The 23,682-nt window shown below is 48.3% G+C and overlaps 1 protein-coding gene across 1 annotated transcript in view; it reads left to right on the top strand.

Annotated features, from left to right (window-relative positions):
• Window positions 1-23,682, top strand: part of PAH (phenylalanine hydroxylase) — a 77,748-nt gene that overhangs the window by 42,474 nt on the left and 11,592 nt on the right. The window contains exons 4-8 of the mRNA XM_077111829.1: window positions 2,844-2,932; window positions 14,770-14,837; window positions 20,500-20,696; window positions 22,091-22,226; window positions 23,205-23,274. Coding sequence (XP_076967944.1) covers window positions 2,844-2,932; window positions 14,770-14,837; window positions 20,500-20,696; window positions 22,091-22,226; window positions 23,205-23,274 — 560 coding nt within the window. The remainder of the gene's footprint in view (window positions 1-2,843; window positions 2,933-14,769; window positions 14,838-20,499; window positions 20,697-22,090; window positions 22,227-23,204; window positions 23,275-23,682) is intronic.

Below are 23,682 nucleotides of genomic sequence, written 5' to 3'. Positions count from 1 at the left end.
ACAGAGGTACTTTGCAGTAGACAGCCTTGGGCAGCAGTGTCAAGTCACCAGGCCCCTCACCCTGGGCTCCAGAGCCATGGGATGTCATATAACATCACATCCCATCTCTCCATGTCCTTCAAGAACTCCTTAGCATTGTTATATATTTAAATTTTATTTATTCTTTATTTGCTGTCTCCACAACTATAATCTAAGCGTCATAGGGTGGAGACTTCATTGTGTTTACCCCTCTATGCCCACTGCCCCGCACACAGTAGGCGCTCAACACACATTTGTGGGTTCTCCTTTGGCGAGTCTAAGGTTCCCACAAATGAGAAGGTGGTACAGGAAGAAAAGGCTGGCTTGCCCTATCTCTGGTGGCAGCAGTTACTACCAGAGTGATGGATGATTTCCAGGCAAACAAGAAAAAAAAAAAGATGCCTTGGAAGTGAGGTGGTGAGGCTACCAGTGGTGTTGAGCCCAAAGGACAGCAGGTGGAGCCCCTTCCTGGAGCCCCTCCGTGGCAGCGTTCTGGAGAAATGGAAATGGTCTTACAGGAGACCCTGAGCCCTGGCTGACTACAATGGTGTCTTCCCTCCCATGCTCTTCCAAACCTGGGTGGGAAATAGACTATTTCCAGTGCTGATAACAGAGGTTCATCGCGCAGGGAAAAGCACTGGACATAGGGAGAAGGGGAAGTTTGCAGAAAGTCCAGGTGATGGAGTGGGAAGCCGGGCTTCATTTCACATGGAGCCTAGTGCTGTGTTGTTCGATGCTGCAGAGTCTAGGCTGCTGGGAACAGAGAGGCCTATCCCAGAGACTTCCTTCTCTGCCTTTCAGTTTCTTCATTTGTAAAATGGGGCTCACAACACTATGTACTTCATGGACTGTTTTGAAGATTACATGAAGTTGTGTGTGTAAAGCGTTTAGATACACAGCAAGTGCTGTATAAGCATTAACTGGAATTATTACGACAATGAAGACCTCTTTATTACTGTCCACAGGGACCCCATCTGGAGAAGTGGGCTGCATTTTCAGGGCATAGAGACCTCCCAGGGGACTGAAAAGAGCCAACCAGACAGCCGGACTCCAGAGCCAGTGTGCTCTGCTGCTCTCCCACAAGCGGCAGGGTAGATCTGTGATGGAGACCACAGAGTCAGCTGGAACCGAGTTTGAATTCCGGTTGCACTGTTTACTGGCAGTGTAAATTTGGTGTGTCGCTTAACCTCATTGTGCCTCAGTCTCCTCATTTGTCATAAGGGAAAAACAATACCACCCATCTCATGGGTATTTAGAACAGGAGTTGGTCACAGTTTTTGTTATTAATATGGGCAGGAAAGAGCTTAAGCACCTCAAATTTGTGGAAAGGAGCTCTAAACTGGCCGTCATTAACATCTTTGAGACGCAGTCCTTGCTGCTGTGGTAGAATATGTAATGCGTTCGCTTCTTCTCCTGAGGCTCCTGGGCTTACCCCATGAGTGATGTTTCCCAGGGTTGGCCACGAGATGGCATGCCTGTCCTTTCCCGTCCCACCACAGCCGTCAGAGAAGGGGAAAGTGGTGAGCTGCCCTTTACACACCAGACACGAAGATGCACTCTTCACCGTCATTCTCCTTTCTTTCCCCCAGCAATCCTCAATTAAAGGGGATATCCCTCAAAAATGCAAAGTGGTGAGCCCTCAAAAAATGTTTGTATCCTCTGTTTCTTTTATAGGTGGAAACTTAGGCACAGGGAGGATAAGCAGGCAGATGTTGGCAATTGCCAATCGCAGTCTAATTAGATTGTAAGCTGGACCTGACTAACTGCGAGCTCAGTACCTGTCCCCTAAACCTCATTTCAGGGGACACTTTGGGCGCCCTGGACTCACTTCATGGTTTCCTACCACGTCTGCTCGGCCGTCTCGTTTCTTTCTGGATGACCCATTTCTTACCTCTGGTTGCTCTTAGGCCACTTGTTTAGCCCTTTGGAGCCTCAGTTTCTTATCTGTACAGGAGAGGTTATAATCAATTCCTGATTTTGGAGATATTTCTGAAACAGCAACGAGACCCTAGTAGATGCTCTGACAATGAATGGTGGCTACTGTTGACCTACCAGTTTATTCCTTCATCCCGCCCCCATTCCCAGAATTATAGTGTACTTGTGATCTCCACCCTCATGGAAGCTTCAGTCCAAAATCTCCTTTCTCTGCTCATCCCAGGGACAATTCCAGGTCCTGTCTGTCCTCTCCACAGCAGGCCATGGAGATGTTGGGTGCCAACATGTCTTTTCCCTAGGGCCCTCCTGCAGCCCCCATTCTTTGTAGGTCACACCACCTAGGCCCCCGTCACTCCCATTGTGCAGTTTTAAAAGCAAGGCCACAAATTCTTGAGGCACCACAACGTATCATCAAATCCCAGACAACCTGACTCCTCCCCAGGGAGTTCCAAGCTGGCTGCAGGATCAGAGGGGCGGCAGGAGAGCCTGGGGCCTTTGGTCCCACAGCACACGTGGGAAGGGAGATGGTCTCAGGGACCCACCCTGGTTTCCAACAGAACAGCTCTGGTTTCATTGATCTGTATCTGGGGGTTACATGTAATATTTTGCTGCTAAAGAAAACCATTGAACACCATTCCACTATACCATGATCAATGGGAGATACAATTTGAGATATTTCAAAGAAAATCTCTAAGAGAGGTGATATGTTTGGGAATACTTTTTAAAGTTAGTTTCCAAGGCAAGCGGAATATAACTTGAATTGGGGGTTACCTGGAGCCCAGGTCGTCATCACTGACAACTCTTTGGGGCGGATCCTTTCTTCTGGCGTTGGGTAAGGCTTTGGCCTTTTCCTGCCCACCTGGCCGGGACGGTGCCCTTCTCTGTTTCAGTGCCCTGGTTCCCGAAAACCATCCAAGAGCTCGACAGGTTTGCCAACCAGATTCTCAGCTACGGGGCGGAGCTGGATGCAGACCACCCGGTGAGTCCGCGCCCGTCCCCACTCCCGTCCCCCCTCCCGGGTCACCCCCGCAGTGTGCCCACTCGCTCGTTCACCCCTTGGGGGTGTGTCCTTATGCAGAGTGAGGACAGCAGACGCTGACACGCGCCACCATCACCACTGCTGTCATAGTAACCATGGGTCACAGTCCAGAAAGTTACTGTGAGATGTGTGTGTGTGTGTGTGTTGCGTGTGTGCGTGTGTGTGCTGCGTGTGTGTGTGCGTGTGCCATTATCTTAGGCTCTGGCTTTGTATGATCACCCATCACAGAGGTTAACATCAGGGCCTTGGGAAACAGCAATTGACAAGTCTGATGGCGCAGGGGGGTGGGATGGGAGCTGTGACCCAACAATGGGGTCTGAAAACCTGAGTGGAAGATGCTAGTCAAGTAAGGAGAGGGGACTCGCTGGGGTTGAGACTGCCATGCGAATGCTCGGGCTGAATGTCCACGGTAGCCCGGATGCTGGGTGCTGGGGGTGCGGTCCGGGCAGCGGCAGGTCTAGGGGGGCCTTAGGCGCGGGGCAGAGGGCGCCGGCCTGTGTCCTGTGGACTCTGAGCGGAGGCCCATGGCGGGAGGACCTTTTCTCTGGAGCAGGGGGGCCGGGGAGGGTGAGAAGAGTCCCCCGCACCGCTCGCTGCCCCCCGCCTTCCGCGCGCTCCCCAGCCTCGGCCTGAGCCGTGAGCCGTCTACACCCGTCGGGGCGTGATGGGACCCGGAGGCGTCCCTGCCTCATCAGGCTGCGCCTCCCAGCTGCCGGGGTCTTTACACCGCATAGGGTGCCCGCGCCGTCTTCCAATTGCTTTCTTGAATCTTCGTTGTGAAATTACTGAGTGTAAAGATAGAAATTATAGTTAAGGTCTCCTGACATAGATAATCAAACACCCACCCCACCCCGAAAAGTAAAGCAGAGGTGGGGGGGCCCCTGCTCTTTCTCCCCCTTTGCTGCGCTCCGGGCAGCCCAACCCTGCGGAGCCCAGCTGGCAGGCGCTGCCCAGGGAGAAGCTCCGCCTCCGCCCTCGGGAGGGCCGGGGTGGCCGATGGCCCTGCCGGCGAACCCTCTCCAAGGATGCCCCTCCTGCCCTGGAACCCCGTCTGTGGGATCCGTCCCTCGGGGAGTTCCCCCGGCGGCCAGCCCCTCCCGACCTTCCCCGCGTGTCCTCCCCCTGCCCCCCGGGGCCGTGGGAGGAGAGGCCCGTCCTGAGTCACCAACAGCCCCGGCGCCCCGTCCTCCAGGCCCCACGGAGGCTCACAGCACTGGCCTTAAAACTCCCCGGCACTCATTTTTCTCTACACACCATGTCCACATCCTTGGCTCCCTGGCTTCTTGGCATCATGAATTTCATCATAAAAATGCAATTTATTGGGGCATAGCCCCTCCGAGGAGGAGGCGCCCGGCTCTCCCTGTGCCCGTGGTTTCTCATCAGGCCCAGGGACATGGGCCAAGGACAGAGCAGACCACCAGCTGCTTCCCAGCACCGGCCAGGTCTGCATCCACGGGCGGACATGGAAGCTGCAGACAGACGCCAGCCCCAGGAAAGGCAGGGCGTTCTTTCCAGAAGAACCCCTTGTTCTGCTCTGTCCCTGTGTCCAGCATGCACTTTTCTCCCACTGACCTCTGCCTCTGGCAGCATGTGCTGACTGTGACCCAAAATCTCACTCAGGGCCCCCAGAACAGCCGCACTGTGAAATGAGGGAAAGCAGGGAGCATTCCTGAAACAGACAGCAAAGGGCATGTGCCTTCCAGCTTAGCTAAGTGGGGAAGTGAAGTAGGCAAGCTGTACCGCCCTCTCCATCCTGCCTTCCTTTGGGTGGTCTGCCTCCCTCACTGCCTCCTCCTCTCTTTCTGCTATAAGAATTAAATAAGCTAATGATATCACAGCTACCACTTAGTGACTGTGTATTGTGTACCAGCCACTGTATCAAATGCTTTACAGGAATTTTCAATTCAAACACTATAACAACCTGTAAGGGTTGTACTTTCTGATTTTCAAACAAGAAATCTCAGGCAGAGAAGGCTGTGTGCTGTCCCGTGCATGTGGACTATTTCCCAGGCCATGTGTAGGAAAAGGGATTGAAAAGATAAATAAAACATAATCCCTGACCTGCAGGGGTCCCCAGTAATGAGATAGAGGGAGAAGGGGTGTCTCCCTTCCCAAAGAGATGCCAGAGGAGCCTGGGACAGCAACTGTGTGTTTGGCAGACAGAATCCAAGTGGTTTCTCTTAATTCCCATTTTTAAAACTGACTCTCTTTCTCTGTTCATTTTCCAGTCTCTGTGCTCCTGTCCTTGTTCCCTTTACGTGAAATACTTCATGGTATCAGCCCACCTATTCTTTACTTTTTGGGAAATCTTTATTCATCTTTTAAAACCCAACTCATAAATGAGAGCTTCCTAAAGCATTCCTGCCTCATCCCCAAAAGCTAAGCTTTTCACGTATTGCTACAGAGCTGTGTGTGTCTCAGCAATGGAATTCATCACGCTGTGTTTTATACTTTAGGGGCAGAGTATCAGACAAAAATAAAGTCCTTTCTTCATGACTTTTAACCTCACAAGAGGCACAAAATATATGTTAGGTGAAGGGTTATATGCACATTTCCCAAACTGTTGTCTATTTAAAAAATTCCATGGTCAAAGGAACATGAACATAGATATATTCTAGAAGTACTTTTTAAGCCCATTATTAGAGGCTCTAGAAAGTCCTGCAAAGATGAAACCCATTCAGCCTACTGCTTCTCAGACTCATTTAGCCATGGAGCCTCTTTTTAATGGAATACCTAGCAACATTATTTTAAACAGTGTATTCCGTGGGACAGTTTGGATCCTATTTAGTTTTAAGTCATCACTCAAAATAGCATATCATTAGACACCAGATTTAATGACCCACATAGAGTCTGCTAACAGTTCCATGGAAGGAGAGGTCGCTGCACAGCGTGGTTAAAGACGGAGATCTGAATCGAGTTCTCCAGCCACCAGGGTAGGCTGACGGCTTGTCAAGTGACCCAAATCTCCATGGCTTCAGCCAGTAACATTTTACTTCCAGGTAGGCCAATAGGGAAACTCTTCAGACAGTCTGTCAGGTACCAGTGCTCTTTCTCAAGGCTTCCCCTCCTCCAGACCCTCAGGGGAAACCATTCTTCCAGCACCTGGGAATAGAGAGTGAGAATTTCTCCTGGGAGGTTTCTACAGGTCAGACCTAAAGCTGGCTCACATGCCTTCACTCAGATCCCATCCGGCAGAGCCCGAGCACGTGGCCACTGCTAACTGCAAAGGAGATTGGAGCAAGTAGTTTAGCCAGGGTCCTGGAAGAAGAGGAGAGGACCAGTCTTAAGGAGCACAGCCTCAGCCTCACATGCCCTAATCCTAGAGCTATTTCAGTTCTCCTGACACAAGTGCCTGTGCCTAAGCTCAAGATCTATGCTGGGGGGAGGGGAGAGCTCTCTATTAGAGAAAATATCAGCACACACAACTGTCCTTCTGGGTTTATTTCCATTTCCTCATCCAAAGATTTCCAAGTCTTTCCATCTTTAAAGGTGTGGGCATTGAGTTTCCCAACTGTCTTATCTTGCCAGAGCTGTTGTGACAAATGCCACACACTGATCAGCTTAACAGCAGGAATTCATCGGTTCCTCTTTTAGGAGGTTAAAAGTCAAAATCCAGGCATCAGCAGGGCCATACTTCCCTCCCGTCCATAGCATCTGGGGCTGGTTGCCACCATCCTTGGGGCTCCTTGGTTGGCATCTCTGCCTCCCGCCACATGCTGAGCTTGCTGTCATCATATCTGCCCTGCTGGTTTCCTCTGCCTGCATCCAAATATCCGCTTCACAAGGCCTTCGTCCTATGGATTCAGGCCCACCCTGGTTCCATTTGCTCTCATCTAAACAAGATCTTCCACGATTCTGTTCACAAATGAGTCCTCGCCTCAGCTAATGACAGCACCTCAAAGGTCGTCTGCAGATGGGTTCCACCCACAGGACCATGGATTAAGACTTGAACACGGCAATCACCAACACCTCCTCTCTGGCACCTTCCTCACGAACAGGGCAGTGTTTTCCAGTGCTTCTCTCCTTTCTCCCAGCCAACCTTCTGACCTCTAGCCCATCAGAAACTATTCTAAGGGCCCACCTATTGAGTCATCAAATACCTGTTGCATTCCTGCTAAGTTACTGTATCAGAGCACAACCTCAAAACCTTAAAAAGGCAGCTGTCGTACAGCTACATGGGGACACCTATCAAAGAGCCGTTTGACTCATTAACGAGGGAAACGGCAGGATGGCACAGGTGACTCAAAGATACAAATGACCAAAGTATACAGAGTCAGTGAAATATGGAATGCTGGAATAAGACTGCAAGGATGAATACACAAATGATTCATGACCTATAAGGCAATAAAACTATAACCAGGCAGAAATCACTTGCAACTTTATCAGAAAAAAATATTCTGCAACAAATTGATTTTTAAAAACCAGTATCTAGCTTTTCAGAGTCTGGGCCTTAATAAGTAGCAAATTATGCATCAAATAAACATCCCATCTCGTAGAGCAGCCAGTGGGCTTGCTCAATAATGATCCAATATGACTTTGAAAAGGCACACAGTGGATTTTTCCCATTTTCCCCAAGTTTCAGGTAATTTTCTTGACAGCTCCTACTCAGGGGTATGATAGGAAAGCAAAACAAACAGGGCGTGAGATCAATAATTATTAACAAGTGTAATGACTAGCTGAAAGGAGAAACACCCAGGTTGCTGAGGGAGCATATTATAGAAGGAAACCAGTATATTTTGGAAAATCAAGGAAGGTATCTAAAATTGCACTTTAAATAGAACCAAGAGAACTGGTCGCGATTATCAGCCTAAGGAGTGTGGAAGAGATTTCAGTCGGAGGGACGAGCCCATGTGTTCTAGTCTGCCAAAGCTGCCAGAATTCAGCACACCAGAGATGGACTGACTTCCAGTAAAAGGGGATTTATTTAGTTAAAAACTTACAGTGCTTCAGAGGAAAGCAGCTGGCTTTCATCTGAGTTTCTCTGTCAATGGGAAGACACAGTGAACACGGCTGGCCTTCTCTCCCAGCTTCTGGGTTCCAACAGCTTTTGGGGGGCGATTCCTTTCTGCATCTCCAAACATCTGGGCTGAGCTATGAGAGCTGAGCTGAGGTGTGCTGAGCTGCTTGGGCTGGGTGCTTTTCTGACCTCTCTCTTTTAAAGCCTCCAACTAATCAAATTCAACATCGCTCACTGGGGAAGGCCGTCCCCTTAGCCGACTGCAGATGGCATCAGCCATAGATGAGTTTCACATGCTAATGGTTGCAGTCCACACACCAGAACTACGCACCATCACCTGGCCACGCTGACACCTGGACCTGACCACCACACCGTGTGAAGGCCTTCAGTCATGGGAGAGAGCATGGTGTGTTTAAGGAATTCCAATAAGGCCAGTACTATCTGCAGCAAAGGTTGAGGGTGACAGTGACTGGGCAGAGATTTGGAAATGTTGGCGAAGGCCAGATGACATAAAGCCTTTCAGACTGAATTAAGGATTTTGAACTTAAAAGTAAGGAGGAACCACTAAGGTTTTTAAAGGGAGGAGTGACATCACCAGATCTGCATTTTATGAGCTCCCTTCAACTTCAGTGGAGGAGGAAGAGAAAGCAAAGAAAGGGCTTTTAGAAAGTGCTTACAAGTACAGGCAAGAAATGATGGCAGTCTGGCTTAAGGTGTTAGGTGTGAAAACAAAATTAAAAAGATAGACGATATATTTGGAAGGTAGAGTAGACAATATAATTGCTTATTGGATATGGAGGAAGAGATAAAGGGAGAAGTAAAATAAGGACCCAGGCATCAGAATCCATTCCAGAACAGGCTTCTTGGACTCACTAGTGGGGAGCATGGCCAGCAGCTCGGAGTGGACAGAGGAAGGGAGCATGGCCAGCAGCTCGGAGTGGACAGAGGAAGGGAGCATGGCCAGCAGCTCGGAGTGGACAGAGGAAGGGAGCATGGCCAGCAGCTCGGAGTGGACAGAGGAAGGGAGCATGGCCAGCACTGTCCTAGCATGTTGCAAGTCTTCTCTGGCCAGTGCCTAAAGGATGGGAGTGGCAGATTCTCAACAAAAACGACTTTAAGCCTCTTGCCGCCTGTACCCTTCCCCAAGTCTTAGTTTTCCAAGCTGCCATTACAGACACTGCAATTACACAAGGGGGTTGGCCAACAACAAGAATCTATCGGCTTGTGGTTTCAGAAGGTGGAAATCCAAAATGAAGATGTCTGCAGGGCCATGCTTCCCCCAACCCCAATTTTGTAGTATTCTGGTACGGCCATCCTTTGGGTTTCTTGGCTTAAATCCCTGCTTCCCATCATGCGGCGATGTCCTCGCCTTTCTCTTCCTGGTTCCTACTGACTTCCACCTTGTCCCTGTGGCCTTTTCCTTGAAAGATCTCTAATAATCCAGATTAAGACCCGCTCTTATTTAGTTGGGCCACACCTTACCTAAACCATCTTCACAAGATCCCATTTCCAATGGGTTCACAACCATAGGGAAGTGGATTAAGATTAAGAACATTTCGGGGGGTACGTAACTCAGTCTAGCATTGAGTTGGCATAGGGCTAATGGAATGCTAAAAGGTTCTCATTATTGGCCTAGATAAATTCCAAGTTAAGAGGTCTGCAGACACTGTTTAAAGATCCCAGTGGTGGGTAGTGGAGCTCAGTGACTCAGGCCAGAGTACATCCTTTTTCTCTTCTGAGCCAGAGTCTCAGCTTTTGGTTTCCCACTGTTTTGCACACATGGAGCCTTTTTCAAATGCCTACTAAATGCGCAGGGTTGATTTTATGATCATTCTGTTCTAGATATATAATCAATAATTCACAATATCATCACATAGTTGCATAGTCATCATCAGAAAAAGGAATAAAAGACAACAGAAAAAAATTCATACATACCATACTCCTTACCCCTCCCCTTACATTGATCACTTGCATTTCAATCTAAATTTACTTTAACATTTGTTTCCCCATTATTTATTTTTATTCATATGTTTTACTCATCTGTTGATAAGGTAGATAAAAGGAGCATCAGACACAAGGTTTTCACAATCACACATCACATTGTGGAAGTTATATCATTTTATAATCATCATCAAAAAACATGGCTACTGGAACACAGCTCTACATTTTCAGGCAGTTCCCTCCACCCTCTCCATTACATCTTGACTAACAAGGTGATAACTATTTAGTGTGTAAGAATAACTTCCAGGATAACCTCTCAACTCTGTTTTAAATCTCTCAGCCACCGACACTTTATTTTGTCTCTTTTTACTCTTTCCCCTTTTGGTCAAGACTGTTTTCTCAATCCCTTGATGCTGAGTCTCAGCTCATTCCAGGATTTCTGTCCCACATTGCCAGGAATGTCCACACCCCTGGGAGTCATGTCCCATGCAGAGAGGGGGAGGGTGGTGAGACTGCTCATCATATTGGCTGGAGAGAGAAGCTGCATCTGAGCAACAAAAGAGGCTCTCTTGGGGGTGACTCTTAGGCTTAATTTTAAGTAGGCTTGACTTATCCTTTGTGGAGATAAGTTTCATATGAACAAACCCCAAGATTGGGGACTCGGCCTATTGCTTTGGTTGTCCACACTGCTCATGGAAATATCAAGAATTCAACTTGGGGAAGTTGAATTTTCCCCCTTTCTAACCATTCCCCGAAAGGGACTTTGCAAATACTTTTTTATTCACTATTCAAATTACTCTGGGATTTATCAGGGCATCACTCTGAACAAACCAACAAAATCTCATGTCCTACTCAAGGTTCCACATACATATGGTGTTCAATTAAGCTGTCTACAAAAGCTATATTAGGAAATGCACTAGTCAAAATATAAATTTTGTACCAAATAAACATTTTTTTGCTCTAGTCCCACACATAAGTTAAAATTTTAAAATATTAATTACCATCTGTTTTCAACACCCTGCAGTAATGCCATTCCTTTGTTGTTCCTCATAATGCACAGACTTTTACTTGAGGCCAGTCTTAGTTTTCTAGGCTGCCACGATAAATACACACAGTGGCTTAAACAATGGGGGTTTATTGGCTCATGGTCTTGAGGCTGGAAGTCCAAAATCAAGATAGCAGCAGGCTTGCTTTCTTCCCAAAATTTGTAGTTTTCTGGCACTGGCTTCCACCAATTCTTGGGATTCCTTGGCTTACATTTCTGCCTCCGTCACATCACATGGTCATGCTTTCTCCCTTCTAGCTGCTCTTTTAGGTTCTGCTGCCTCCAGCTTCTCCCTGTGCCGGTCTCTAACTCTGGCTTTCAGTGTCTTCTCTTCATAAGACCTCTAGCAACATGGAATAAGACCCCACCTCATTCAGTTGGGCCACACCTTAACTGAAATGACATGTTCAAGGTCACACCCACAGGAGTGCAGATTAAGATGAAGAGCATGCCTGAATTGGGGTACATTATTTCATATACCATGATGCCCTTCCTGCCTTACCTACTCCATTCGCCTAACACTGTGACGTAGGAGCTACTAACAGCCTCGTTTTACCGTTGATGAGGCTCTGGGCTGAGTTGATGGGATCACAGGCTCCTACTCAGTGAGTGGGTCAGAGTGCAACCCAGTCTGTGTGACTCTAAAGCCCAGATTCTTCTCCTATTAAAGTGTTCAACCTCAGCCATGACATCAAGAAGTGATCGAACAATATCTCCGCCTAGAGAATAGTCAGAACACTTTTCCATTTTGCTAACGCTCTCCACCAAACTCCCACAGAAATAAATTCATGCCCCTCAACATCCCAACTATTGTCCAAATGGTGAAACTTCTGCAATTTAGAAGAGTGATTTCTTGGAGACTTCAAGTAATGTTATAACTTTGCATCCTGCATAAATCCCCCCACTTTCTCCCATCCACTCCACCCCCAACCCCACCAACTACTTCACCAACAATATATTTTCCTGTCAAAACATACTTGGTTACATGCAGAGCAACCAAAATTGCTGCTATTAGTTTAATTGAGACAGGGTGATTATAAATAAATTACATGCAGTGCTACCAAAATTGCTGCTATTAGTCTAAATTGAGACAGGGTGATTAGTCATTCACCAACTGTAGCTTAATTCAAAATGCATTCCGTATGTCCACAGAGGCCCTGTGGTCACCCAGCAGCCCAAAAGACGGAAGACCAGAGGCCTGAGAGACTGGACTTTGAGGCCACAGCTCTCTTTGACTCCTGATAACTAAGAAAGCAAAAGTCCTTGCATTCTGGTTTGTGAGTGTCCCTCAGGCTAATAGGGAACTTCTGAGAAATGTGGAGCTGGGAAGCTCCTAATCATGATTAGGAACATTTCCATATGGGACCTTTGTAGTATGTTACGTATGTGGGTGTTCCTGCATCTCAATGGGTAAATCTTCTGCCCCTTCCCCAAAATGATTTGGCAGTAGGTTTTTTTCACAGTAAAAATCTTTAAAAAGCATAAATAGTGTAAAAAAATAAGACGATCAACTATTTTCTACCTAGAGATAACATTTAAAACAGTTGGGTGTATTTCTTTTCTGTCATTTGTACGTGCATGTGTGTGTGTGTTTTCCCTCTAACATAGTTGCTAGCCCATGGGATACACAATTTTGTGTTAAGCTTTTCTTTCACCAATGGAAAAATCTTTAAACCACCTCCCCAAGGCACAGTAAAAACAAAAGATAAAGAACCAAGTGGGGAAGCAGAATTTCGGTGGACATCTCATATCTGGAGACAGGACAAGAAGTAAAAAATGCACTGATTAAGGGAAATTCTTTTCTTTTCTTTCCGGATTTCCTGCCTCCCCCATCAATCCTCAAGTTTGAAGGATCAGAAACCCCAAATGAAGGTGAAGTCAGGGCCCCTGAGGCAAAAATGACCCTATGTGCCTCCCTTTCTTTATTTTTAGATCAAAATAGCAAAGTAGATGTTCTCCCAGGGGCTTTGCAGGTGCAAAAATCTACCTTTTGTACTTAGGAGCTGGAGAAAGTCATTCACTGCTGATTGTTAAAAAAAAAAAAGATGGATGGGTGAAGACAAGGTGACAATTAAGACTCGACTACTGACAGACATTAAATTTATTTTTTGAGCCCTAAGTATGGAGAAATGTACAAGTGTTCCTGGTTTAGACCAGTAGACAGGCTTCTAAAAGAGCGTGTCAGTTCTGCTCAGAAATCGAGTCCTGTGTGCCCCGTTCTCTTACTGCCCCATCCCAAAGTGATTTGGGGCCCAAAGGTAGATTTCGGTTCTCGGATTCTAGGCTCTCCTACCTTTACTTAATGATTCAAGGCCATTCACTGTTTTAGGAAAGACAATAGTGCTACACTTTGTCATGAAACATTTCCTAAACTGAATTGCCACTTAATTTAGCTGGGACCTAATTTTGGAATTAAAAAAAATTGTATGGAAACTTTACTTTCCCAGTTTGCAACATTTGTATTCTGTTTCTCAAACTAGATCTTAGGAAAGAAACTAACTTTTTCTTCTTCTCCCTCCCATCCCCCCCCCCCCTCCTTTTCTTCCTTCTCTTTGAGTAAGTGCTTCTAGTTCCTTGTAGTTCTTTCTTTTTGCCAGGCTCTGTGCTATAGATTCTCTGAGGCAGTGAAATTAAACACATCGACCCCTGATTCTTTGGCATTACTGTAGGCCCTGATTTTTAAAACAACCAACCAACAAATCAAACAAATAAAAATAAAAAGCAACAGCTGAAAATCAGGAAGTACCTATCTCTCTTTAAAAACTGCTTTAAATATGAAGCTCCATGAAGCAAGCTTTTATTTGTAAATCATTCGCAATTCGGTCTGGAGGGATAGTGGGCAGAGAAAGTGCAAGCTAAAATGGTAGCTGTCATGGCTTATAGGGTAAGGTTTGGAGAGAATGAGCTGGAGTTCTGTAGCGAGCCCAGCAGTTTTGTGCGGTACTGAAGTTTGGATTACTTTTTAGGAGAATTGGTATCACCTTCAACTCTGAGTGCACTGATAGTGAAAGACACACTTGTCCATTTTTCACTCCAAAATGTGCTGCTTAAGAATTGTGGAGTGAAAAAGGCAGCCTCAGAGGAGAAACGGTTTTCATCTTTTTTATGTACCGAGCCAGATTTCTCAGTTAGCTGAGCCTCTGCCAAGATGCGCAGGCTGACAGCTCTGGGGGTGTCGTGAAGTGGGCATGGGACTGGCACTAGCTTAGCCGTGACTCCGCTTCTCTAAGCTGCTGTTTATTCTCCTGGGGGAAAAAAGGGAGGGGGTGGGAATAATCCCAACATGTTTGCTGCGTGATTCATGAAAAAAATAAATTTCTAGCACAGGCTACCACCGAGTAGGCACACAAGAAATACATTTTAAAAAATGCAATTAGCAATAAGCATGTGCCTGTTTGTCTATCTACATACATGCACACGCACACACGCAAAGACAGAATAGACATTAAAGAAGAAAAGAGACAGTGTTAAACACGTCATCGATCAGAAATTTAATGGATATTGTGTGCCTTTATCATAGGTATTTATGCCTCATTTAGTGCGGTTTCAAGTTGAACTTCCTTAACCCAGGATGCTCTGACCTCTGCGCTGCGGGGGCCATGGCAGGGAGCCCCCACACTGCTCAGTGACGAGCCCGGCTTCCCAGCAGATGGGAGAGCTCGACCCAAGTTAGGCTGAGACTTGATTTTCAGAGTTAATCAGGGGGGAGGACCTCTGCATGGTCAGTCTCAAGAGTCCGCAGGGCAGGCAGTCAGAGCTAGGCCAGGTGGTCAGAGCTAGGCCAGGCCTCTCCCGCCAACACCCTGGAAAACTCAGGTGTCTCTTTTCTCCCAGGGCTTTAAAGATCCTGTGTACCGAGCCAGGCGGAAGCAGTTTGCTGACATTGCCTACAGCTACCGACAGTAAGTCTGCCTGGCTGGCTGCGCGGGGAAGGGGGTGCATTTTGTATTGCATTTATCTCATTCATTCCTACAATAATGTAGCCTACCGCGTGCTTGCCCAAGTTTGGAAAAAACATGCATGGAAAATTCGGGCTTGTGTGTGTGTGTGTGTGTGTGTGTCAACTCTCCCTTTTAATAACGTGTTTAAAAAAGAATTGCCTCCAGGCAAAATAGAACCACTCGCTGCTGGGGCCAAACTTTCTCGCAAGCTTTGTTGTCTTATGCAGTGGGGTCTGAAGTAATTACAAAAGGCCTCAGAACGAACAGAACAGCCTCTGGCATTCTCCACACGGAGGAGAAAGAGAATCATTTACATTAAAGAAGGAGTTGGCTGCTCTACTGAAATAATGAATCATTTGAGGGTTCAGGCCTGCCAAGCTGCAGCATTCTACTTTTATCTGGTCTGACCCAGCTGCGAAGGGCAATTTTAGGAGGGTTTGCTTTTCTCTGTTTGGAGTACTACCCTCCTTCTCTACCCTACTTTAGCCAAAAGAAAATGCAAATAGCAAATGCGTTATTCGGGGGGGAGGTCTGTTGTGCTGGTTTGCACAGCAGGAGCTAGAGAGTGCTCGGGTTAAGGTTTGGGGCTGAGCTGTCCCTGAGCGAGAAGAAACAGGCCTCGGAAGCTGGCTGGCATGGGGAAGTAGCGGTGTTTGAAATGAGCAGCTTTGGTGTAACACCAAGGAGCAAAGGAGATGGTGGGACTTGGTATGCTGAATTCGTACTTGCTCCAAACTGAAAAGACCTCCGGAGGGAGTGAGAACGTTTCCTTCTCTGCACGATTCTCGGGGGTGGAAGGATCCAGAGCTTGGTTGACTTTGGTCAAAACTCTCAAGGCCCCTCTGGGCTTCAGCTTGTGCTGTGCAGAAACCGCAGGGCATGGTGGCCTCTCGCCACCAAGAAAACTAGTGATTGTGCTATCAGGGAAAAAAGAACCCTATCAAGGGATCGGGCAATCTGAATTGTAGGTGTGGCTTTGCCATATATTATACACCCCAGTTTTCCTCTCTACAAACTGATGCCTTTTAGTTGGGTAATCTCTAATCTTCCCCCCTTTCCCCAGTGCTAATATTGTATGAAATTACAATCAAGTAAGAAATTACCATCTACCAATGTATTTCTTTTGCGAGAAGGAGAGAGGAAGGAGTGAATGGAATCTAGGGCCAAAAGGACGTGTGGTGAACTAGCGGGGAAATGCGGAGAGGGAGGACAGCCCAGAGTAGAGCGTGGATGGGGTCCCACCTGCCCAGGCTCGGGACTGGAAAGCCTGTTTCACCCCAGCTCCCGAGTCGGTGTACCTGAATTATATCATAAAAAACAGACCCATTTTGAAACACAAAAACCAAGGAAAGATCCAAATCACTGAACAGAAAATATTACTTCATTCTGTATTTTTCTCCCCCTTATTGTATTCTGTGTGTTTTGGGGATTACGATGAAAGTGCATTGTTTGAGGATGGGTTTTATTTCTTTCATCTTAAACCTAAAGCACTTTCAGCCAACAGGTGTAGTTAAAACTCCACTGAGAGTTCCGGTCAGAATCCTTTTAGCTTCCACCGACCACTCAGGGAGTGCTGCAGAGCAGCTGTTCCTGATAAGCCAGCCCCTGTTACGACGTGACGCAGCAGGGGATGGGAAGGGCAGCCTTTGCCAGGCGTCAAAGGTAACTGGTATCCAGGCTTCAGCTGTAACGGCCACATGGCTTTGGCCACCCATGAGCTCCCGTGATGGGCAGCAGAGGCTGATGCCAGCCAGTGTCCTTCACCTGAGCCCCCTCCAGGTGCCATCTGGGATAACGAGTGCTTCGTCTCCTCCGATCAACTCGTCATGCCCTTGTAGGTTTGGGAGCCTCCGGGCGCTTTAGCGAGATAGTGGTGGGGTGACTGAAGTTGTCATCGGATCTCTCTGGGCTCATTTCCCCTCCAGGCACTCTGGCTACTCAATATGGTCACACAGACACTGGCATTTCACATCAACTTTAAAATGCAATTCTTTGATAATTTTAATATTATAATAACTTTAAAATACAATATCATGCTCATGAACACTTAGCCGTTAGCTGCAGACTCACAGGAAGGACAGCCAGCTGCTCCCCGCCGCCGAGCAGGGCTTAGCCATTGGTGCCAGCTGCAGCCCACTCTCTCCTTTGAGGAGCAGATTTATGCGCCCCGGGGTCGGTCTTTAATCGGGGAGTGTCTCGTTTACACCTCTGAGGACCCAGCCCAGGGACCCTGGGGGGGGGGGGGGAACTGTGACACCAACATAAATTATTTTGAAGGGCCACAAAAGTAGTTACAGCGTTCCCAAAGCCTTCTCCCAGCATCCCAGATACTGACTTCAAAAGAGCCTACTTCAGCTACGGAAACACGAGAGGTGCCACCCCAAGCTTGACGCAGAAGTCTGAACTCTTTCTCTAAGAGCTGCAAAATATACCCGCATTGTTGCATCAAAGAACAATACTAGTGCTAATAATAAACAAATCAAAACAGCATGTCAGACAGTGCCTTCCGGGTAATTGTTCCACGCGGTGACCCGACTCTCGACTTCTGGAATGTGGAGTCCAGGATATTGATCAGTTCATTAAAATGTGTCAGCCTTGTGCTGTGATTGGTACCAGCTGAGGAAGATGGGTACCATGAGCAAGACGGGTCTCCATGTCCCCTGGGGAAGTATTGGGGATGAGAGATAATGATGCCATCAGGGTTACAAAAGCCAGAGCCTGGCTGTGCACATCCTGAAACAAGCTTGTTTTCACATGATTTCCCCTATTATCTTAAAAGTGTTCAGGGAACTGTCATTCATTGAATATTTATTATATCTGGGCACTGCGATAGACACTTCACACATTGCTTATTTGATCATCTTTATAACAATACAAGGTAGATTTGATCAACAATATTTTTTCTGATTCAAAAAAGCTCCAAAGTCTCACACAGCTTGGAGGCTGCTGAGTTAGAATTCAGACTCTCTTGCCTTTTCCCAGAAAAGCAGGGGCCCCTGGACTAGGATGGGTTGCCCCAGGAGGTAGGTAAGGGACAGAGGCTACCACTGCAGCGTGAACTGCAGGAACACTGAGTCCGAACCTCAAACAGGAGGGTCCAAGCCAGAAGGGAGACCCCACTGTGAAGCAGTGAGACCTCACCTCTTTGGGCCTTTCTATTTTAAATGTCATCTTCTTAACTAGACCTTGTCTAACACCCTGTGTAATATCACAACTCTTCTCCCTCTGAAACTCCCTGTAACTTTGCTCTTTCTTTTCACCGTAGCACTTATCACCACTTAACATAATTGTGCTGATTTCTTTCTCCCCCCACTAAAGCTGTAGGCTCCAGGAGGGTGGGGATTTTTGACACTATTGAGCCTCAAGCTGCTCAATGAATATTTGTTGAATGAATGAGTGAACCCAAGAGTCCATATGTGAGTGAAGATTCAGACGTCTGGGTGTGAGGCATTGTGCCCAGAACTATCTGGGAATTGTGTCAGAACCATCCAGAAGGCAGCTGCAGCAAAATTTGATTGTATTGCTGAGGTGGGAGTTTGGCCTTGAAGATTTATCTGGGAATAGACTAAATGCATCCCAGAAGTTTGTGTCTTCAGCGGCAAGTCCACTGAAACAGACAGGAGGCCTTTGTTGGCCCTGTCAGAGGAAGAGTTCAAGGAGGGTAGTTTAGGCACAGAAGGATCAGGGTCTTGGGGTCGTAAGCTCTCTCTCTACCCCTGGTGTCGTCTGGCCTCGCTCTTAGGGGTTGTCTTTGTCTCCCCTGGAGATGACCCTAGCACCTCTGTCTCTTACCAACAGACTCCACACAATTGTCTGTGGTTGAGTCCCGCCAGTTCTGACTTGCAATGAGCACAGCTCTCAGCCGGGTTGTTTGGCCAGGGGAGTGAGACACTGAAGGCAGGGGTGGGTGTCTGCCCTCCTGCACCTCGTAACCGAGAGGGGTACAGGGCCCTTCAGTGCAGGAACGGGGAGTACACGGAGGCCCCTGGAACACCAAATTTCCATCAGGGGGTCACCTACGGGCCTATGTGTTATCATCCCTCAAGAATTTGTTGCAGAAACTTTCTTCTTTTTAAATGAAAGTCCCTAATAATGATAATGCAATTTTATTACTTGTCGATATCAATGTTACGTACTTTATACGTAGTACCTCACTTAATTCTTTCTTCTTTCACCCCTGGGACTAGTCTCTTATTACTAAGCATGTACTGCAGCTGCACAGACTGGAGCCAGGGACAGATGTATTCAGTCATCAGAGGTCAGACAGGAAGGAAACAGCAGAACCGAGTATTGAGACCGTCTCTGTCTGTTTCCAAAGTCTGTTCTTTTCCATCAGCGTTCAGCCTGGAAATAGTGGTGCATTCGGAGGGACACGCTTCGCTGAGGTTCCCTTCGCCATGGGACTCACTGAGATTGTCTTGCTTTCAGTTCTTCAGCAAAACTCTTTTTCTCCTAATCCCTGCCCGCCTTTATCTAGAAACTATCAGTGCCTTTGCTTTAATGTGCTTGGAAGATCCACCACTCTGAAAGGGCAGGACCTTGGAGTTTGGAGCTTGGGGATGATTCAGAATCTCGCAGTAAACAGGCCGCCTGGTCTGGACGTGATGTCCCCTGTTAGGGAAGCAGGCCTGAGGCCCAGGGCACGGCCACTGGTCTCTGAGGTTTGGTTTGGTTTTCATTTGTTTTTGCTGCTCAGAACACATGGGTCATTCTTAAGTAGTTTCAGAAGGATCTCCCAAGCCCTGACTCTCCAACCTTAGAGCATCACACTCACCTGGAGACTCATCAGAATCTATGCCTGGGTCCTTCCCTCACCTGCTGAGGTGGGATCTGTGCAGTGGGGTCTGGCATTTGCCCCTCGACAGGCTCCCCGTAGTTCTGGCATGTCATAGCGGCAAATGCTCCGTCAATGTATCTTTTATCTGGTATGCATTTAAATACCTTTATAACTTCCCAGGGGCAAAAATATCAAATCTAGCAAGTAAATGCTTCCTCTAAGCAGAGCTTCTCAAAGTCTTGGTCCACACATTAAACCCAGGTAGGCCAGTACTGTGGCCGCTTCAGTAAGCGTAACATAAAACTGTCTGGCTTTAGTTGAACTTGGATACCTGTGTTTAGAGGGAGGGACCTGGGCTCCACCCTTGCTTTACGCCTGCCACTTTCCTCATTTATGTTTCCTGCTGGGCCATGAAGGTAAGTGGCTTTCCACCCGGGTAAACAGCTAGAGAAGGAGAGGAGCAGAAAGACCGAGTGACTGCCCACGCTGGCACAGCAGCCCCTCGGGGCAGCTGCTGCGGGGGGAGCTGACATTGCTGCTTAAACCGATTCACTCTGTTGCTGGGGAAACTGAAACAGAAATGTCTGTTTCCCTATGAAGAGGTGGAATTTGGGTGATGGTGGCTCAGCGGCAGAGTTCTTGCCTGCCATGCCAGAGACCCAGGTTTGATTTCTGGGGCCTGCCCATGCCAAAAAAAGAGAAGCGGACTTTTCCTCTCTAAACAAACTTTTAACCCCCTGTGGCGGGGGGTGGGCACAGACCCTGGCCCCTCTGCCCTGCGAACCTCACCCTTGTCCTCGGCTCTGCGCCTGCCGCGCTGCAGCCCCGGGCGTGTGTGTGTTGTAGCGGGCAGCCCATCCCGCGGGTGGAGTACACGGAGGAGGAGAAGGAGACATGGGGCACCGTGTTCAGGACCCTGAAGTCCCTGTACAGGACTCACGCCTGCCACGAGCACAACCACATCTTCCCGCTGCTGGAGAAGTACTGCGGCTTCCGTGAGGACAACATCCCGCAGCTGGAGGACGTGTCTCAGTTCCTGCAGAGTAAGTCCACGCGGGGTCGGCGGGGAGCGGGAGTGACCGCAGGGCTGGGGACGGCAGGGGGGAGGGCGCCGGGAGCAAAGCAAGAGCGGGCACGGGCGCGGGTGGTGCCGGCCGGCTGACCCCCGGGAAAGCCGAGGCTCGCTGCCCTGCGCCGCCTCCCGTCCCCCGCGCAGCCTCCACCGCTCCCCTACGGCCGCGCAGGATGCACCCGGTCTTTTGAGTTTTGCCCGCTTCCCTGACCATGGAAGGTGTTTTCTTTCCTATTCAAAGCCCAGGGGCCAGTCCGGGCTCCCCCTGCAGCCCCTGCTGTGTCCCGAGATGGCAGGGGTGTGTTTGTGTGTGTGTGTGTGTGTGTGTGTGTGTGTGTGTGTGTAAGAAACACGTGTTTGTGAGGCAGTGCCCAGAGCGCTAGGCCGAGTCTGTGCCTCTGCCATGAAAGCTGCCTCTGGGTGGGCCTGCCCGGTAGGGTCACCTCTAGGCTCTTGAGCCTTTCTTAGAGGGCGATGGTGAGGATGAAGGGAGACACAGCTTGCAAAGTGCCCAGCAGAGTGCTGCAGACACAGTGGGCGCAGTGCATTTGGGGTGAACTGGAATCCTGGGGTAACTAGATAATCTAGAGGCCTGGCATCTGCATCGTTTCCAAGGGAAACAGGTGCTTGTTTTCTACCAGGAGGGTGTTAATTCATCAAAAACAAAATAAACCAATATTGATAAAAGCTATTCAGAGAAGACGGTTGTGCAGCCAAAACAGATTTTCTGATATTTTCCCTGTGGATTAGATGAGCTTACCTGCCAGTTCATTGGGCTGGTACAGAGTCCACAGCGCAGCCAAGAGAAACCAGAATACTCTTCTCTGGGTGCAGCAGGGACAGAAGAGAAAGAGCCACTCAGACTGGGTCAGTTTGGAAATATTCATTTCCACCTCCCAAACGCTTCCATCGGAGAAGTCACTGCTTCTCATGGGCGATGTGCGTAGAGAAGCTGGGGTGCTCCTTCCATGGTTTTCCCTTCTGGGAAGGGCAATGAACGTTCTATTCCAATTCTGGAAATAGAAGACATAAGGAATAGGTGTTCCACCCTTACAAACCATGTTGGAAACAAATGAATTCAGTGCCTCCAATGTTCTAGGCTCTGTGCTAACTACTTTATGTTCATTCACCTTTTTAATTTCCAGAATAACTCTAAGAAGTCTCTATCCCCATTTTGCAGGCTCAGAGAAGTGAGGAACTTGGAACCACGTAGAAAGTGGTGGGGCAGAGATGTGAAGCCAAGTCAACTTGGCATCAAAGCCTTGTCGGAGGCAGCGGGTGTCCCGCTTCTCAACCTAAAGCCCTCCCTGGGCTCCCGGCTCCTCTGTGGCTGGTTTTGAGCATCTCTCTCCTTGTCCTCCGCAGCCTGCACTGGTTTCCGCCTCCGGCCTGTGGCTGGCCTGCTTTCCTCCCGGGACTTCCTGGGCGGCCTCGCCTTCCGCGTCTTCCACTGCACACAGTACATCCGGCACGGGTCCAAGCCCATGTACACTCCGGAGCCGTGAGTGCTGCCCCCCACTCCGGAGCCGTGAGTGCTGCCCCCACGCCAGGTCCCAGCCATAGCTGAGCGCAGCCTGTCCCTGGGCCAGCAGCGAGGCGTGGGCTCCTTGTGGGCTGGTCCAAAGGGATAGTTGGCTGTGTTGTTTGATGATGGCATGAGGAGATAAATGCATCCACTCAGGGGATTTTTGGTCAGAAGACACGGGACTGATTGGAGAGCTGGGGATCTTGTGAACCAAGGATTCCAATCCCCAGTGGCAACAGGAACAAGTGACAGCCAAGCGGTCACAACACCTCCTGGGAACACATCTAGATAATGCTGATCTTTCTTTGCCTAGATTGTGTCTTGCCTGGAGGTAGAGAAAGGCTGGCCATGTGCTTCTTACTTTTGTGTAAATCCATGCTCTTAGTCATAACTTATACAGTTTATGCAAAGAAGTCAGCAGAATGTCAAAAATGATTTTTCCTGTGTACCAAGTTCATTGCTGCCAAGCAGTAGAGCAATGAGCTGTTCCTGATGACCTGGTGCATGGAGTGCTCAATAAATACGGGTTTTCTTCCCTAACTGCTGCCTCGTTCCAGGCAAAGAGAGGCAGCACGATTATTTCCAATTCCCATCGAAATTGACGGTGCATATTGTATCTGCCTGGAGAGCTGGCATGTAAAGTCCTCATGGCCAACAGGTGTCTGTGAGAATGCCCAAAGGAATGTTGGCTCTTCTGTCCCTCTCCTCATGCAGCACGTTCCTAAGATCCTCTGGCTGCTGTGCCCTGGTTTGTTCTTTTCTTTCCTCTCCCTTCTTCCTTTTCTCTTGAACCTTGCCTCACCTGACCCCAAACTCTGCACACAACTTATTCTTGAGAGTAAGGTTATAAGCCCGAATGAGTCACGTCCTTTCTTCCTGCCCATTTCTTATATAGAAGGAGTGAGACTGCTTGGTTTGTAGCCTTCTCTGACCTCTGTGTTTTCTGATTTTCAGTGACATCTGCCATGAGCTGCTGGGGCATGTGCCCTTGTTTTCAGACCGCAGCTTTGCCCAGTTCTCCCAGGTGAGGAACAGGTTGCTTTAGTCTAACAGTTACAGGGCCCATGGAGGGATCCCAGTGCCCTGTGCAGGTGGAAACCAGGTAAAATTCTTTGGTGCCACTTGACATGTGTGTGTTGTCCCAGGAAGCAGCGTAAATATCCATCACAGGGGTCCAGTGTGGGGTTGGTGAACGGGCCATCCTCTGAATTATGTGTGCTGTTGTCCCACCAGCTGTAGCTGAAGAGGCTTTTCATTTTTCCCCATGCAGATATAAGCTCACCTTCTCCCACTTTCTCTTAATACTTTTCCCTTCCTCTTTTAAGACTTTTGCCATTTTCCACCTCATCAGGTAGTCATGATTATATGCCCTAATTATGAGTGGTATTTGCCAGGAATCCAGTACCAGTAGAGCCTGCCTCATAATTAGCAA

Source organism: Tamandua tetradactyla, chromosome 7 (genome assembly GCF_023851605.1).
Source record: "Tamandua tetradactyla isolate mTamTet1 chromosome 7, mTamTet1.pri, whole genome shotgun sequence".
NCBI lineage: Eukaryota > Metazoa > Chordata > Mammalia > Pilosa > Myrmecophagidae > Tamandua > Tamandua tetradactyla.
Note: the sequence above shows the minus strand (reverse complement) of the source record. Positions and strands in the feature narration are given on the sequence as shown.